The 18,886-nt window shown below is 42.2% G+C and overlaps 1 protein-coding gene across 1 annotated transcript; it reads left to right on the forward strand.

The window, feature by feature from the left end:
* The first annotated feature begins 1,510 nt into the window (after positions 1-1,510).
* LOC131679737 (kinesin-associated protein 3) lies at positions 1,511-17,918 on the forward strand. Its single transcript, XM_058960484.1, has 9 exons — positions 1,511-1,703; positions 1,839-1,956; positions 2,164-2,557; positions 3,485-3,621; positions 3,690-4,811; positions 4,878-5,043; positions 15,991-16,334; positions 16,396-16,634; positions 16,756-17,918. Exons 1-9 carry the CDS (start codon positions 1,552-1,554, stop codon positions 16,793-16,795), a joined length of 2,712 nt encoding a protein of 903 aa, XP_058816467.1. The 5' UTR covers positions 1,511-1,551; the 3' UTR covers positions 16,796-17,918.
* The last annotated feature ends 968 nt before the right edge of the window (positions 17,919-18,886 follow it).

Below are 18,886 nucleotides of genomic sequence, written 5' to 3' on the forward strand. Positions count from 1 at the left end.
TTGTTTTTCATAAACGTCACTTTTGTGAAAAGTTCATAATTGTTTCTTATCAATTCAGTACTGGCCTGGACGTCCAAAGGAGCTAATAGTTTCGGACCAGCACTTTTTGGTTACCGCTGTTTGAAACAAAAGAAGTGAGAATTTTAGTCAAATTGCAACAAAATTTAAAATAATTGTTTTTTATATTATTCAATAAATTACTGTGAGCATTAAATCAGTTTCCATGGTTATGATTTTTACAGAAGATATCCAATATTTTGAAATGAAATCAGTTGTGCATATAATTAGTGTCTGACACGTATTTCATAATTATCAAAATCATTTGAGAAGTAAGAATCATTATCATTCAGTTGTCAAGTCCAGTTTCCCAGTTGTCTAAGCCCAGTTCTCCAGGACATATTGACAAAGCATTGCTCATTATGTACAAATTTTAATATTTAATGGGAGTTTTCTCTCCAATCTTCCGAAGGCATCTACACTTGGCGGTTCATTTGTCCCGAATTTAGTTCTACAAGATGACAATACGAATGAACTCATTATGAATTACGCTCATGTTTTACAATTCTCGGTGGTTTGTTTACTTTGTCAGTTGCGTGAGTTCGAGTGCAACAGGTGCCCATCTGTTACATTCAAACTCACGTAACTCCCATGTGAACAAACCACCGAAAATTGTCAAACGAAGTTCATCCGGCTCATTTTGGGGTTATGTCGGTTGGTGTAAAACCTAATATCATCTAAAGGTTGATTTTTAAGCGGACCCTACATGCGCAGAAATATTGACAATAAATCGATTATTGATCAATATATTGATCGTGTAAGGGTATCTTGAAAATATTGATCATGTAGAAATCAAATGGGATTGACGGATTGAAGCAGTCTTGTCCATATTTTTATTGACAATATTCTTGTCCCGTGTAGGGTCCGCTTTACTGTTGATTTTTTGTCTACTAAAAATGCTCGAGAAATATCAGCCATGTTCTATTTTTTATATAAATGCACAATAATATCCATAAAAAAAACTTATGGCATTCATTCGATCATTGTGATGAATTTCATAAGACTGTTCTATGGAAATCATTATTACTACTATGTTTTCTGCTTATAAATGTCAGCAATTTTCATAAATGGGCACCTATGGCGTTCATTCGGACATTTTCATAAATTTCATAAGAGTGTCTCATGAAAATAATAAGAGATGGATTTGGAAAATTTCCCCTCCAAATCATAAGACAGACTTCTAAAATCCATTTAAAATCCTTATGTCTGAAAGTCATAAGACGTTTTTATGGAAATTCAAAGTAAATTTTGCTCGGTGTATATATAGCAAAACTTTGCATAGAAAGAATACCTGTGCTACCATTTCTATATGCATAAAAGCGAATGTTTATTATTATTGCGGTGCTGCCTGGTGTTCGTGTGTTCAAAAAAGCTCTCTCCCGTCCTCTCCGCTCTCAATGTATACGCGCGATGGCCTAACAAGGCTGGAAACGCAACCAAAGGCGAACACTACCTACAGCTTTCTGATGGTTTTGCACTGCGCTGGTGTGTTGTATGCTGTCTAGTATTTTCCACTGGATAGCAGGTTTGGCACTATTTTTATTTACGGTCCACTATCTGTACTACATCGTGACCGCGTTACGCAGCCCGTCCAGTAGCGGCGGTGGCCACCAGATGCAATCCGAGGACGCAAAGTACATCAAAAAGTGAGTATTGTCCTTCTATGTAGCAAATTTACGCTATTATGAAATAGTGCTGCTTCAGCTCTATGGTACCTATATTATTGATTTTTTCTACTTTTGTATCGATGGTTTTTTTCGGCCTAAAAAAATCCACTTCAGGCGATGGAAGGGCGGAACAATCGAGCCTCACCCAACGGAAAAGGCTCTCATAGTCAACTACAAACTGGAGGCGGCCGTTTTCGGGGAACCCGGTGATCCGATGCTAGAGGACAAGAAGGTATGATGAGTCATTCATGTAAATTATGATTCTACGCGTAGAGTGGGGAAAGATTGTGTGTTGGCTGCTGACAGGTGTTGCGGCCGGACGAAGAACGTCGGGTGATTGAGCTGCATCAAGGTCTTCGCTATTTAGGAAGTTGTCGTTTATAATACACAAGTGCTAATTAGCTTAACGGTTTATTCATCGATGTTTTTCGCTTTCTAGGACTGTCAGCGTATAATTCGGCTCAAATCGTTGAACGCGAAAACTGACCCGGCCGTGCTAGCCCGGGAGGTAGTGGAAAAGTGTGACCTGATTCATAAATCGCAACTCTCGGATATCGAACAGATAATCTACTACTTGAAGAATCGTAAAAATGTGGAAGCTCCTTCTACCGCGGGGAGCGCGACAGGAATCGGTGGTGGATGTAACGGTCAACGTGTGACATCTCGTACTTCCGGTAAGGTTAGTCCGCACGAAACGGAGAAAGCGTCGATTCGGAATATCGATGAATATATCGAACTGCTGTACGAAGATTTACCGGAGAAGATCAAAGGATCACGGTTGATTTTGCAGTTGGCTCGCGATCCGGACAACCTAGGCGAGCTGGAAAAGAATGGTGAGTGTTGTTGGCAGCTATTGAGAAGCGATATAGGAAGGGTTTTTTTTTATCATGAAATGCTTACATGTTCGGCATGTGTAGTCATCAGACAAGCTAGTGAAAATGGAAGGTATAATAATTAATGTAAATTTTCATTGAGCTAGCTCGTAAACTAAAGTATGAGAAATGGGGTTTTGATGCATCCATAATGGATTAGCTGACAGTGGCAAACACCGTAGCTGGGACCATTGACAAAAATATCATGATTTTTTCTTTTTCGAAACGGTATGTCCTACTCGTAAATTTTTGTCACCAAACAGTATGTATCATAAAAATTGTAAAAGTAACAACCAACAATCAGTGAGCGTGACTGATTCTCACCCCAGTCGAGGTCATTGATATTTTTTTCTAAGGTGAAAACTTCCTGATCATACGTCTTCATTTTGCTGTTGGTCCCAGTCCATGTGTTGATGGACAGATATCAAGGCTCCAGACGGTGGGGTCCGTACTCTGACTCCGGTAATGGGTACCCACACCCAGTGCTGACAGAAAACGATGGCAAAATAAATATTAATGAAAAACATCAATCAAACGCAAAAGATGCCACACGAAAAATACGGATGAAAAAGAAGCAACGGCACGCTTCATGCACCTATAGGAGATTACATAACGATCGATGGCGTGGTAAAGATGTAGGTAACAGAGGTAACACGCATCAGAGAATAATTATCAACTGTAACAGTGATGCCTAATGCGTATGAACGAAGCAGCAAGAAATTCCACTGTCGGCTGGGAAACACCTAGCAGCAGAAAGCATAAAAAGCAACAATAGTGATGATGAATGATTGGTCAAAGTTTCATAGTTGAACTTGACCGAGTAACCTAAAATGTTTGGTTCAATTAGATTAAATAACTGATCTCATTTTTTGCTTCTCTTCATTGCAGAGGCTGTATTGAGTGCGCTCTCGCGTGTCCTCCGAGAGGACTGGCGGCGCTCGTTGGATCTATCCACAAACATAATATACATATTCTTCTGTTTTTCAACCTATACTAACTTCCACTCGGTGATTGTAAATTATAAGGTAAGGCTTGGTTTGAATTTTAACCTAATAACTACCGCTGCAATTTACCACGCTCCCATCTGTTACAGATCGGTTCGCTCTGCATGGACGTAATTGACTACGAACTGCGCCGGTACGAGCAAATGAAAAGCGACTTGGACGCTCGGAAGGGAGTCGTCGGCAACGAGAAGGGGAAAGAAAAGGAGAAAGAGGTCAACAAAAGTGCCGAGTATTTGGACACCATCGTGGACCAGGAGAAACCCAAAGAGATGGAACCGCCGCGTCGAAGAATACCGGAACTAAAGCAACGACCAAAGTCGGGAAATTGGTCCAGCTATCATGGAAGCATGAGTTCTTCGCTGGTAAAGGCGCACAACATGAACAACAGCTACCACGAACAGCTCTCCAAAGAGACTACGGCTTCCAACGATAGTCTGAATAATCAGTCACCGGAAAGCGAAAAACTGGACCCGAAGAAGCAGAAAGATGACTACGATAAGATTAACAAACAGTTTAAGATTTTCGCCAAGAAACAAGAGCAACTACTGAGGGTAGCATTCTATCTACTACTGAACATTGCGGAAAACGTAAAACTAGAGGAAAAGATGCGCAAGAAGAACATTGTGAAAATGTTACTGAAAGCATTGGAACGGCAAAACTTCGACCTTCTAGTGCTGGTCGTTACATTTCTCAAGAAACTTTCGATTGTTCGCGATAACAAAGACGAAATGAACGAACTGAATATCGTGGAGAAACTACCACGCCTTTTGCAGTCGCAAAAGGATCTGGTTCAGGTAACGCTCAAACTTCTCTTCAATTTGTCGTTCGATGCCCGACTGCGCGCAAAAATGATACGGGTTGGCTTTCTGCCCAAACTGGTGACGTTCCTAAGCGACGACAAGCACCACGAAATAGTGACGAAAATCCTGTACCACATGAGTCTAGACGATAAGATCAAATCGATGTTTACCTACACGGACTGCGTCCCGGTCGTGACGGACATGCTTCTGTTAAATTTGAACCAGAAATCCGACCCCGATCTGATTGCGCTGGGGATCAACCTGGCGCTGAACAAACGAAACGCGGCTATGATGATCGAGAACAATCGGCTGCACAATTTAATGCTGCGGGCTTTCAAGTATCAGGACACGCTGATGATGAAGATGGTGCGGAACATTTCGCTGCACGAATCTTTGAGGATGCACTTTGTGGTATGTTGGTCTGGGTTTTGGTAAAATGGTTTATTTTTTTAAAAATTATCTTTTTGGTCATTGAAGGATTTTGTTGGTGACCTGGCGAAGATACTGACAGAGTGTGATGACGAAGAATTTACGGTGGAATGCTTGGGGACTTTGGGCAATCTGGCACTGCCTGATCTGGATTATTCGCAAATAATTCACAATTTCAATTTGATTCCTCTCATCAGGAATATGCTAGTACCAGGTAAGGCATCTACTGTACATTCTGTTTGTATTGGGGTTCTGTGTATCATAGGGTAGTTTACCTGATATTACACATTAGTTTTCAACCCACCGTTTCAGAATATTGCGCAGTAGGGGACTAGCATTTTGTATAGCTATGCTGCTACAGTCTACAAGCTGGCGCTGTTAAACGCGGTCTTGATGACTTGGTGTTGAGCTCGGGGATGAAAGTAACTAACCAGGGTTAGAGGAGAGCCTTTCCAGCACCCAGTCAGGGTGCGTCGGTGGACCCGCTGAACGATGGTGGTGGGTGACTTAGGAATTTGCGGTATATAGAGGGGCAACGGAAGAACATAACCAGCACCACTGAGCGTTCATGTTTGATGGGCTGGCAAATTGTGGCACTCGAAGGGCCGTGGGAGAACCTCACCAGCACCCGGTCCGGGTGTGACGAAGGGCCCGCTGAGCAGTGGTGGTAGGTCGATGGTGTCAGGTCAGCCCGTTCACTGTCTGCCTTAGATGGATTCGAGAAAATTGGCAACTTTCAAGAAAGCAAGTAGTGCCTCTTCGTGCACTGGGTCGTTTGCTATAGTGTTCTCCGAATCGAGGAGGCAAGGTATCGTCGTAAGTTTTCCAACTCCCGCCAGTTTATGCGTAAGTGCTCCACCGTGAGTCTTGTGTTGTACGTTGTGCATACTGGAGGGTCGACGCGGGTGATGGTGTGAACATGGGTGATCCTCGTATGACCCACGCAGAGACGGGAAAGCGGTCTCGTTTTTCGCGGTCTGTCCACCTTTCGAGGGGTCCTTTTCCTTCTGAGCGTAGCCTCAAAGGTTCCTCCAGTGAGAGATGAAGTGCTCAAGGGCCTTCACCTTGAATTCCTTTCTGATGTCGAATGACCGGACCTCATTAGAAAATAGAGTGCGAGAGTGGCTACCGAGCGCGGCCAAGCTGCTGCTCCAATTTCGCTTACACCTGCGCCGAACCCGCTGAGTATTTGTGCTCGATCATCTGGAATATGCCAGAGCCAAATTCCATGGGGAGGATCTGCTCTGGTGGAAACAGCCAAACTGATGTTTAAGTTTGGGCCACGGTCGTGCGGTTTTGGCCCGATTTAGATGCACGACTAAGGGAAAGAGGGGCATCGGCAAACGTGGTATGTATGCTCGTGGCTGTCTGTAGCAGATGGCATTCATTACCAGATGTTTTTTCTAGGAACTCAGCGACTCGTCTTAGAACGACTACCGCCACCGCCACTGCCCACCGATAGGAAAGGACGTCTGTTTCAACGCAGGTGTTTCGGCGGGAGTGCTGGGCATCTGACTACTCCGTGGTCGACTGGTCATTCTAAGGCCGTAGAACAGATGACTCGTCTTAGAACGACTAGCGCCACTGCCACTGTCCTCCGGCAGGGAAGGAAGCCGGCATATTCGGTGGGGGTGCTTCGCAGCAGGTTTGAGTCCGATCTGACTGCTCCGTGGCACAGCGATGCGAGGATATCGACTAGACCCTCTCAATTACGACTGGTCATTCCAAGGCCGTAGCACAGACGACTGTGGAAGAGGGCTGGTCGATGTTGAGTGCGGAGCGCCGATTCCACCTCAGATGTCGCGAGCTGATGGTGCGGACAAGCCATTTTCTGTTTTCGCAGTTCTTTTTCACCCGTCGAAAGTGCGGAAGGAAAGACATCTTCCGGTCGATAGTCACGTCAGATTTTTGGCTCCTTCCAGAATGTTATTACTGTTCCAGCGAGTTTGACCGGCTGGCCGGTGGCTACGTGATGGAAGTGAGATACTTAAACCGACCAAATTGGCCCACCGGTATTTACGGCAGCCTGCAGCTGCAGTCTAGTGCGACCAGTCCTTTTCAGATCGCTACAAGAAATATGTCGTCGGCGTATATAAACACAAATATGCCTTCCGGGAGCGTGGCGAAGAGGGTGTTTGTGCTGACTAGTTTGGCTGCTAGCGACGAGCCTAGAGGGACCCAAAATAGGTTTAATTGGTTTCCTCAAATACCTACTCTGAAACTTCAATCACTGAGGTACTGCTTGATGAAGCAGCCAAGGTTTCCGCAGATGCCCCATTGGTGCAGCTGGCGGAACACTCCCTCGCGCTATACCGTGTTGTAGGTCTTGGCCAGATTTACGTTGGCAATGGTGCCGCCTATTATTTCGCCGAAGCAGCCTATGTGAATTCCTTTTGCCGAGTCTTATTTCGAATGCGAAATGACGACGGTCACGAAGATGCTGTTCCTCGAGGAGGGGTTAACAGGCGCCTGTTCACCATTCTTTCTATCGTTTTCCCAATGCAGAGGAGGAGACTGATTAGTCGAATAGTCATTTGGGCTTCTGGTTCCCTCGCATTTCTTGGAGATGGGGATTATGAGTGCGGTTCTCCAGTTGTCTGGAAGAGGCTCGTCTTCCCAGATCCTGTTGAATCCGTCTAATAGCGCTCGCTTGGCAACCGGAGGTAGGTGCATTAACGTGGAACAACCGATGTCGTCGAGTTCGGCAGCATTGCCTTGTGCTGTACTTAGCGCAGTGGCGAGTTCCGCACCGGAGAAAGATTTGTTGTAATGCTGGCTCGCAACTGGCGTGAGTATTGTAGCGGTGGCTTCTATGGCCCTCTTCGGTTTGACGAAGGATGATCCTCCGAGATAAAAACGAAATGTTTCTCGATTTCGTTTGCAACTTTGGAGGGTTCAACTGTCGTGGTACCGTTGGACGTTAATGCAAAGTCGTTTTGTCTTCTTTCGCCACTTAGGGCATTTAGCCTTCTCCACAGTTCCGCAGTCGACGAGTTGGGCATTATATCACCCAGGAAGGCAGCCCAGGCTTTCGCAATGACCTAGCCGGATTCTTAAAATGTCGAAAATCAACCAATCTCATCCCATCGATGATGGTCGGGAGATCTTTGACTGCCTTCGCTACTTCTGGGTTCCATCAGGGAACCGTTTTGGTGGTGCTCCGCTAGTTTGCGGCCTGGGTCGTGACTTCCACGAGCTCCTCTGGCGAGTAATTGCGCTCTCGATCGGGGGCGTCAGAAACATTGTCTTCGTGTGCTTGATCGTAGATGCAACGGCGACGTCGCCACGTTAATGGGGGGGGGGGGGGGGGGGAGGGCATCTGACCATGAGAGATTGCAATAGGGAAGTGATCGCTGTTTCTAATGTCGGCTAGAACCAATCATCCGCAGATTCCAGCGATGGAGCTGGACTAGACGATTAAATCTAAGGTGAATGTGGATCGGCCCGGAGAAAGGTTGCGTCGATGATGACAGCACGTTTTTGAGACTTACGCTGAGTGATGGGCGTTGAAGCCACCCATCATCAGGAGAGGAGTCTGCATTTGCGTGAATAGATTCCGCAATCGTTTACTTCCTGAGCGATGTATATAGATGCTACCGTGCATCTTACAGGAAAGTTGATCTTTCTGGCGACCACAATAAAGTCTGTGTCCAGTACAACCAACTCAGACGACGGGTCAGCTCTAGGCCGACCGTCTGGTAGATGTTCGACTCTTTAGCTGAATCTCAAGTGTAACAGTGCCAGTGGGAACCACGGTAAGGGATCCGTATCACCTTTTATGTGTATCTCTTGGATAGCAATGTAGATGAGCGCTGAGCGTGCAGTCATGCGTTGGAGGTCACCTAGGTTTGCTCTCAGGCCGTTGATGTTCCACTGAAAGGCCAGTGCACAGTGGTCCAGATCGCTAATTTAGGAGGAATTTTTACTTTCTGACAAACCTGTATAATTTAGCCGTATCATGTCTTAGGATGAATTTGTGTACTTTAGAAGATGCTTCTTTTTATTGGAATAGTTATTAGAGTGGTTCTAATTTATCTAAAATACGAAAATAAACTTTTTACTGATGAAAGATAGAGCTCCACAGTCTTCCACAAAGTTGTAAAGTAACTTATTTTGAATAAATTTGTTGAACATATTAAAGCTCTATCTCTTTTAGTTTTTGTTATACAAGAAATTTAAAAAAAAAGATTAGGGTGTTCCTGAAAAAAACGTTTTTTTAGTATAACTTTCGTATCTTTTACTTTTTGTTAACACAACCTTTGAACAGCTTATTGAAAACTTCAAGCCGAGTATTTTTCTCCAAGACACCGAAGGTCTAACTTTTTTCTTTAAAAAGTTATGGACACTTTTCGTTAAAAAAATAGCCTATTTCAAGGCTCAATATCGCTGATGCGGGCACCTAAAATTAAATTCTGTTTCCACCACATGAAAGACCATACTTATTAGTATATTTGAGCAAAAATTGGCGAATACGATATTTTTTTAAAATTTGCAATTTAGATTTAAAGTTTGTAGTTTTGCAGGTTCAACGCATTAAAGCATTTACACACATATCGTTGTATTATGAAAAAAGCCACTTTCAAATATCATTCTCTCATCGCAGCAAGCTTTGCATAAGTGAAACGACTGTCAAAAAAGGTTTCTGATTTTATTCGTTTTAAATAAAACTAGTAAATATGGATATTAGTCGAAGAGAGTTGGCGAATTTGCTTATTGCTGGTAAAAAGACAGATGAACTGCTTAAGTTCATTACAAGTAGTAATCCAAATGTAAAATTGAGACTTGTTAATGTTCGAAAGAAATTTTATATTTTGTTAAAACAACCTTTGAACAGCTTTTAGAAAACTTCAATCCACGTTTTTTCATAACTCTGAAAGTCTAACTTTATACTTTCAAAAGTTATGGAAACTTTTCGCTCATAAATAGCCCTTTTTCAAATGTCATTATCTCTGATTGGGGCAAATAAAAGTAAGTTCGGATTGAACCATAGAAAAGAACATACTTTTAAGTATATTTGAGCAAAAATTGGAAAATATTATTTTTTTTAAGCATGTAATTTTAAATTTACTAACCAAAGTTTTAAATTTTATCGCATAGCGACATAAAAGAAATTGCCTAAAGCCTTTGTATTTCCTTTTCTGTTTTGCTTAGGGGAATTGTGGGAAAAACCGACACTGTGGGTAAAACCGACACCCCACAACTTTTCCTAGAAATCAAATTTTTATTCATTTCATAATGATACAATATTATTAGTACGTTTATTTAGAGCATTTGAAGAAAAATTGGATTTACGTTAGTGCGCCGAATGTCATAAAAATTAACAAAACATTCGACAGCAGCGTTCATACTCGTCTGGATGTAAAATTTCGTTGGTAGATTTTAAGGTTTTAACCGAACGAAAGCTTTTCAAATCACCCCATTTTTCAGTACCTATTATTATCGGCCTGTCCTATGATCAACTAGGTGCATTGAAGACGAGTTTGAAAAATTCAATATTTTTAATTGCTTTTATAAAAAAATGTGCGCTGTTGGGGTAAAACCGACACCCTATGGTTAGGGTAAAACCGACACCCTGTTAAGATGGTTGTGTATAGTTGCGATTCATTTCAAAATACTGGGGATCTTTGTGACACTTCAATTAGCCTATTAGAACACTATAGTATTAGCAGAAACACACAGAAATACTTTTATTGTGTTTATTTCTTGTAAGTCTCTTTAAAAATCAAAAATTGGAATTTTTGCTTATCTGATCCTAACGAAGCTTTTGCTATTTCTGCAAAAAGGTCATCAAACCGAATTTATAGTGTTCTCTTGGTTTGTCATAGACGAATTTTATCACAATGAGACAATGATATTATGTATACTCCAATAGACCGTTGATGATCAGAGTCTGAAAAATCAAATCTGAAAAAGATAGTTTTACTAAGAAGTGTGTGTGTCACTTACAAGTGAATGAATCCAATTAGCAGAACGTAGAACGCTTGAAAATCTTCTCTTATGAAATAAAATGACACTGGAGGTTGCAATGATGTGCGCAAGGATTATTTGGAAATACTCATATCAATAAATAATCCTATAGCATAAAATACTCTTATTTATAGTACTACGCTTTCGAACTTTCTTCCCCTCACTACATGATGAAGCAATAAAAAGCACATATTTGCATCATACATACTCACACTTTATTAATCAAGCATATATCTCATGTTTAATAAAGATAAAGATTTTAATAAAGTGGAGAGAAAATAAATTAAAGGGGGTGTCGATCTTACCCCTATGGGGTGTCGGTTTTACCCGCAGTGCTTACAAAAAGTCACTTTGTTTTCCAAGTTTTACAACCAATATTTTTTAATGAAATTAATTTTTTGAAGTGCTGAAAAAATTAAGTCTTGTTAAGAATTTTCTGAAGAAGAATTCTGCATAAAAATTATAATTTTATTGGTTTTGTGGCAACTTAGAAAAAGTGTTAAGCTTAAGGTGTCGGTTTTAACCATAATTCCCCTACATATCAACAATACAGAATGTGTTCATTAAAAATAATTTGGCTATGACAACAATTTATGATTTATATAAGGAGAATTTATTCAATGCCAATTAATTCAAAAGTAGATGCATTGCATTTTCAGGTATATCCAGCGGTGCTCGTTGAATTCGACGTTTACATTTAAGAGAAATTATAGGATCTGATGAAACAAGAAGTCTCTTGAAAACGTCATCAAGATTGACGAGTCGATCGAATTTGCGTGCGTGGAATTCTCGGAATCTGCGAATACTTTTATTCCTGGTTTCTTGAACTTCTTCACTGCACATACCTACTGGCAGCATGTTATGTTGAATAATGCTTCCTCCATGGACCAGGAGTTTATGCACGGTTGGTGAGAGAGCGTACCAACCATACAGGCGTACATAAAGCAATCGTGTATCTTCGGCGTAACTCCGGTAAGCATCCGCGTTAATTCCCAATTTGCTGTTGATGATTGTTAATAGCACATACGTTCTAGCAACATTTCGCTGGATATACCTGAAAATGCAATGCATCTACTTTTGAATTAATTGGCATTGAATAAATTCTCCTTATATAAATCATAAATTGTTGTCATAGCCAAATTATTTTTAATGAACACATTCTGTATTGTTGATATGTAAGCAAAACAGAAAAGGAAATACAAAGGCTTTAGGCAATTTCTTTTATGTCGCTATGCGATAAAATTTAAAACTTTGGTTAGTAAATTTAAAATTACATGCTTAAAAAAATAATATTTTCCAATTTTTGCTCAAATATACTTAAAAGTATGTTCTTTTCTATGGTTCAATCCGAACTTACTTTTATTTGCCCCAATCAGAGATAATGACATTTGAAAAAGGGCTATTTATGAGCGAAAAGTTTCCATAACTTTTGAAAGTATAAAGTTAGACTTTCAGAGTTATGAAAAAACGTGGATTGAAGTTTTCTAAAAGCTGTTCAAAGGTTGTTTTAACAAAATATAAAATTTCTTTCGAACATTAACAAGTCTCAATTTTACATTTGGATTACTACTTGTAATGAACTTAAGCAGTTCATCTGTCTTTTTACCAGCAATAAGCAAATTCGCCAACTCTCTTCGACTAATATCCATATTTACTAGTTTTATTTAAAACGAATAAAATCAGAAACCTTTTTTGACAGTCGTTTCACTTATGCAAAGCTTGCTGCGATGAGAGAATGATATTTGAAAGTGGCTTTTTTCATAATACAACGATATGTGTGTAAATGCTTTAATGCGTTGAACCTGCAAAACTACAAACTTTAAATCTAAATTGCAAATTTTAAAAAAATATCGTATTCGCCAATTTTTGCTCAAATATACTAATAAGTATGGTCTTTCATGTGGTGGAAACAGAATTCAATTTTAGGTGCCCGCATCAGCGATATTGAGCCTTGAAATAGGCTATTTTTTTAACGAAAAGTGTCCATAACTTTTTAAATAAAAAAGTTAGACCTTCGGTGTCTTGGAGAAAAATACTCGGCTTGAAGTTTTCAATAAGCTGTTCAAAGGTTGTGTTAACAAAAAGTAAAAGATACGAAAGTTATACTAAAAAAACGTTTTTTTCAGGAACACCCTAATCTTTTTTTTTTAATTTCTTGTATAACAAAAACTAAAAGAGATAGAGCTTTAATATGTTCAACAAATTTATTCAAAATAAGTTACTTTACAACTTTGTGGAAGACTGTGGAGCTCTATCTTTCATCAGTAAAAAGTTTATTTTCGTATTTTAGATAAATTAGAACCACCCTAATAACTATTCCAATAAAAAGAAGCATCTTCTAAAGTACACAAATTCATACTAAGACATGATACGGCTAAATTATACAGGTTTGTCAGAAAGTAAAAATTCCTCCTAAATTAGCGATCTGGACCACTGTGCAGTGTGTAGTTTATTCCTTCGGATGGTGGGTCTGAGCTACGGTTGGGAACACGTTTCCTCGCCGGTCTGTTGCTGGTTCCCATTCGTTTTGACATTGTCGAAGTCAGTAGGACAGGTGGCGAAGAGACCGCCACGGTGTTGCCTTCAGAGAACGTTTGGCCTGTTTGTGCTCTTGTAGAAAGGGTAGAGACGACGGCAATTGAGTAGGTCCTGAGATGGTAGGAACTTACCCGGGAAGGACCCGGGGTCCCCACGCCGACAGCCGTCGGGGACTCATCGGATGTCTCCGTCACTTCCCGAGTCAGAGGCAGCACAGGGAAGTGGGATTTTTTGATGGTTTTGTTTTAGGTGGATCGAGGTCTGCTGCTTTCTTTGATGTCGCAGAAGTTTGGTGTTGATACGAATAATTTTGTACCGTGGGAAGAGCGCAACAAAGGAGTCCGGTTGAGTTACGGGGTTGGTAGTACTTACTCGAGGAAGCCCGGGTTCCCCGCGCCGGCAACCGTTGAGGACTCATCGGGTGTCCCCGGTACTTCCCAAGTCGGGGGCGACGCATGGAAGGGTGCTTTTTTGGTAGACGGTATGCACGTAGTGTTGAAGGCTTTTTTCAGTTTGATGTGTTCTTCGGTAACTTTGATGTTTGGTGTTGATGCTGCTGTTTGTGTGACAAAGGACCCAGAAAGAAGGAAGAATGCGACAGATGAGTCCGAACTGGTAACGGGATTGATGGAGCTTACCGATAGGCGTTTCGGGTTCCCCGCGCCGGCAACCGTCAGGGACTCAGTGGATGTTTCCGGCACCTCTCGAGTCGGTGGCAACGTGAAGGAGGGGACGTTTTTGATGCACGGTTTGCAGATTTTGTCGTTATTACTGACCCCGTGTGAATCCGAGCTAACGGATTCATTTAGCTAGAGATTACTGGGTAGGGAAAGTTATGAAAATTTAGAGCCATAGCACTCAAGTGAGAGCAAGGATCTGAAGTATACAGAACAGAAAACTAGAAGTGGCAGGGTCAGCAGAAGACAAAGGTTAAGCCCGTAAGGTATTAAGCCTGTTCTAATGACCTGGCCACTTCTAGTTTTCTGTTCTGTATACTTCACACCCTTGCTCTCACTTGAGTACTATGGCTCTAAATTTACATAACTTTCGCTACCCAGTAATCTCTAGCTAATTGAATGTCGTTAAAATGTAAAAAAGGAACAGGAAAAGTTGTTCTGTTGTGGGGGTTTGTACCGCTGCCTTCATAGTGGAACCACACTGGGTGCCAGGAACAGCCGGCTGTAGGGCTTGTGTGACGGGGATAACGGTTTGTATTGCTGTAGTTTGGGCTATTGGGGGTGGAATCCAAAGTGTTCATCGCATCGGGAGGATCCGGAACCCTCCCTGACCGGGGTCGACGCGGGAGGGTTGTTTTTTTGTTTCGGCTGTTGAATTTTGTTGCTCTTGTTGTTTTCTGTGTTTGCGAGTTGTTGAATGGGTTGTCAGGATCCGATGAGGAACCAGAACAAGGTGGCGTCATTGTTGGGTGTAAGCAGAGTCATGTCGGGGGTAGGTTTGGAGCTTGGACTTCTGGATTTGTCCGTGCCGCTTTTTCGGGAGTCTTTCTTTTTGGCCATTAGTTCTTCTAGGGTCCGGCAGACCGAACGGGTCGACAGGAGTTCCAGCTACGGGGGCTGTTTGCCCTAATTGTCTTTCGTTCTCGTAAGAGCGCATTCGTTAGTGTTCTCCCAGGAATAGATAGACTGATGTTTGTAAAGTTCGGTGACGGCTTGCCGGAATTTGGCTATCTCGGCAGAGGCCGCTTGAAGCTATTTGCCTGCTTGGCACAGTGTTCCTTGAGAATTGAATACCTTGTCCGTAGTCGATGCAGAGGCTTGGGTTGGCACATGGGTTTCCCTTTGATGTTCAATGTTGTACACTGCAGTATAATCAGGCGACGGGGTTGGGGCAGAAGCGACTACCCTGCCCGAAGCGCCCACATTTGAAGCACATCATCGGCAGTGGGGAGTACGGGCGGATTCTGGTGCGCAGTAGACCAATGTACACGTGCTCTTGAAGGATAGAACCAGAGGATGATAGAATAAGCAGCGGTGCGTTGATCGGCTTTGTTTTTGTTATTCGCTGAACGTTAGTAACCCTTTGAGTCTTCAGCTCTTCCAGGAGTCTAGCTTCTTCAACGTCTTTTGGTCGGGATCGTAGATAACGCCCTGTACTATGTTGAGTGTGGGGGATGATCTCCATCTTTTGACCGCCCATGAGCTGATCAATTTTCTGTAGTGCTATAATGGTTTTCTTGGATCGGGTTCTCAATACATATCTATACCCCTTTGCCTCTTTTGTTGCGCTCATCCGGTTCCTTGGATCTGTCTCAAGCACTGCCTGTGCCAATTTTAGTATAAGGAAGGGATCGGCGAGGAGGCGTTCCACGTTTCCTAGCTTGTTGATTGCTCTTAATAGTAGGGTCTGTTGGTATATTACGTCCCCGGAATTCATGTAGATGGGAAGAGATCGATAAGGGGGAGGGGGGTTTCTCTGCCCAATCGTGAGGAGGGGTGGCATAGGCCGAGCACTTATTTTCCGGGTGATCACGGGCCAGAGTGAAAAAATGAACTCAACCGATTACTTCGAGTGATTGATACGATCTGAGAATAAAACAAAAACTACTACATAGAATGGTTGGAAATATTTGAAGTTATCTCCATTTAAGCGACACGGGATCATCTGCCAGTGCGATTAATTTGTCACATACTTGCAGGTAAATACAAAGATGACCTAGTGCTCGAGACGGTCGTCTTTCTCGGTACGTGCGCCTCGGACGAATCCTGCGCTATGCTGCTCTGTAAAGCGGACGTGATTCTATCGTTGATCGAGCTGCTGAAGGCGAAACAAGAGGACGACGAGATGGTTCTGCAGATTGTGTTCGTCTTCCAGCAGGTGCTGCGCAACGAGAGCACCCGGGTGTACATGATCAAGGAGACGGAATCGCCGGCCTACCTGATTGATCTGATGCACGACAAGAATGCCGAGATTCGAAAGGTGTGCGATTTTTGTCTGGACATCATTGCCATCACCGATAGCGAGTGGGCTTCGCGGATAAAGGTAATCGTGTCACGTGTGGCATCATGTCGCTTATTTGCTTAAAACCTATTTCGATTCACAGTTGGAAAAATTTCGCAATCACAACTCCCAGTGGTTAAGCATGGTCGAAACGCAGGAGGAAACGGACGACATTCAGGACTACGGTCCAATGGATGACGACGATGGCGATTTGCCGGGGTATCTGACGGCCGACTATTTGGATCAGTGCATGCTGTATCAGTCGGGTGAATCCAATGACGATGGCGAAGTCAACAATAGGTCCACGTCGGCGATGTCCAACTACAGCAGGCCCGTGAGTCGGTGAGTGTAATTTCGTTACAGGTGTTATCGGAAAGTCACTCCGAAAGGCCCTGCCAATTTTGTGTTATTTGGCAATTTTAGTTTGATAATCCTAGTCTAATTTATATTTGTTGCTCTGCAGCTACAGTCGGGATCTCGAGGATTTTGAAGTGATTTCTTAGGTACGGAAACCAAAGAGTTTAACTGTTGAATCAGTTAAAATTTCATCGCGCATTTTGAAACATTTGATTGTAAATAAGAATACTCCTACACAAGTAAATAGATTGTAAGAACACAATGACAATTACAAGATACATTACTACTATAGATATGCTACTAATACAAACTCAAAAGGATAATTGAAATTGCTGGCTGCTACTGAATGTGCTTTTTCGCAAAGAAGATAGGCTAATATTAAATTATACAGAGGGGTTTTAAACAAAACAATCGCTTAGATGCAGATATTTACGGTAACGAATGAATAACCTAATGAAACGCTTTGACGTTTTGCTTTTCAAAACCCGAACTATGTGAGCCATAGCAAACATCGCCATTTTTAGGGAGTCAATTAAGGCCAACAGTGGCGATTGTACGAACCTTGAAGGTACCCGGTCCGTTGGTTTTGGGTACTCACAAGGGGATCATTTTTTGTCGAAAGCAGTCACAAGAAAACCATACGACGCAAAAGTGCATTCCTCGCCGTCGTCAACCCGGATAGACACGCATCTGCTCTCAGGCCGAACAAAAAAAAAGCGCTTCATCACAACTATTGTTACTACAACTAATAATACTTTTATTGGGTCGATGCACTCGCGACTATGACCTTAACATAGATATTTAGGGAAAGAACAGAGAGGGCTTTATCCAAAACTTCTAGTCTTCTTTCATTTGTGATAATATGGGTTTAATTTAATTGTTTTGACAGTTTGGTTGTTATTCTATTTTTTTGGTAGTTTATTTCGACTTGTGCAATCTAGAGCTATGAACGGTATACAAATGGAGGCACACTTTTCCTCACGCGTTCTTAATTATCCATTTTATGCTATGATTTAAACACTTGGGTGATCAAACCGCACTGAAGCATGAGTATTTTAGTATACCGAACGTAGCGCTCCTAGTTTTAAAATTCACTTTCGTTTAGGCCTTTCGAATATTTTATACCTGTTTAGTTTTTACACTACAATAGTTACTCCAGACTTCAAAGTGCTTAAAAAGATTGTATTATAGTATTTTAACAGATGTGTTTACTGAATAGGATTCAAGCGAATTAAAAATCCAGAGAAAGACAAATATCTGATGCGTAAACAGTTTTCTTTCTTGTTTCCGTAGACACTATCACTTCCTGCTATAGTATTTTCCTAATCCCAACTTCGTGGATTACCTATGCAGTAAATTGTACCACGCAATGAACAGTTATCGATGTGGCACAAAACTTGACGTGCATTTGTCGACGATGCACTTATTACCAATTCTAACCTAAAAAGCCACTATATCTAAAATCACAACATCCGCATTCAGCTCTTCTCAATATTTAATATTTCTAGTTCGTTTATTTGCTACGGTTCAATGCGTTGGCTTGACGATGCCAAGGGTCTTTCATATATTTACAATGTGTAAATATGGCTGCTTCCGTACTGAAGGCAGGAACCATAAACTTCCTAAATACTCCGTTAAACACTATTATTGGGCTTTCGTCGCACCTCTATCTTCTGCTCTATCTCGGAGCCTCACTTGGTTCATGAAGTGGCTCGACCTTTGAGCTTTGATTTACCTCTCGACTCTTGCCTCTTGTTTCCATCTATTACGTCGACCTTTAGCTCTCGTCCCCGTGAGCCATTTAGGTGCTGATTCTTTGAGCCATTTAGCTCCTGACTCCTGTTTCCGAGAGTCATTAAGCTCCCGGCCTTATCACGATCTACGTGGATAGCCCCCGACGTTGAACTCACCCTACTGCGACCGATCCCCGGCGGAGGAATTTCTCCCGACACTGATATCCGCTTCCTTGAGCCATTTAGCTCCCAGTTTTATCGGGATCAACTCGGATATTATCCTTATCCGACTGAGAGTTCCCAGGGAACGGAATTTCTCTCGGAACCGGTGTTTGCTTTGTGAACCAATTAGCTACCCTTTTTGCCACAACTCTGCCGGGTAGTCCGGCGGTAGATTGCTCCCAATACCGATGTTCGTTTCCATGAGCCATTTAGCTCCCCGCTTCGTCCCGATGTACTCGATCTAGTCCTCGGAAGTGAACCTAGCCTATTCAGCGACCCAAC

Source organism: Topomyia yanbarensis, chromosome 1 (genome assembly GCF_030247195.1).
Source record: "Topomyia yanbarensis strain Yona2022 chromosome 1, ASM3024719v1, whole genome shotgun sequence".
Taxonomy (NCBI): Eukaryota; Metazoa; Arthropoda; class Insecta; order Diptera; family Culicidae; genus Topomyia; species Topomyia yanbarensis.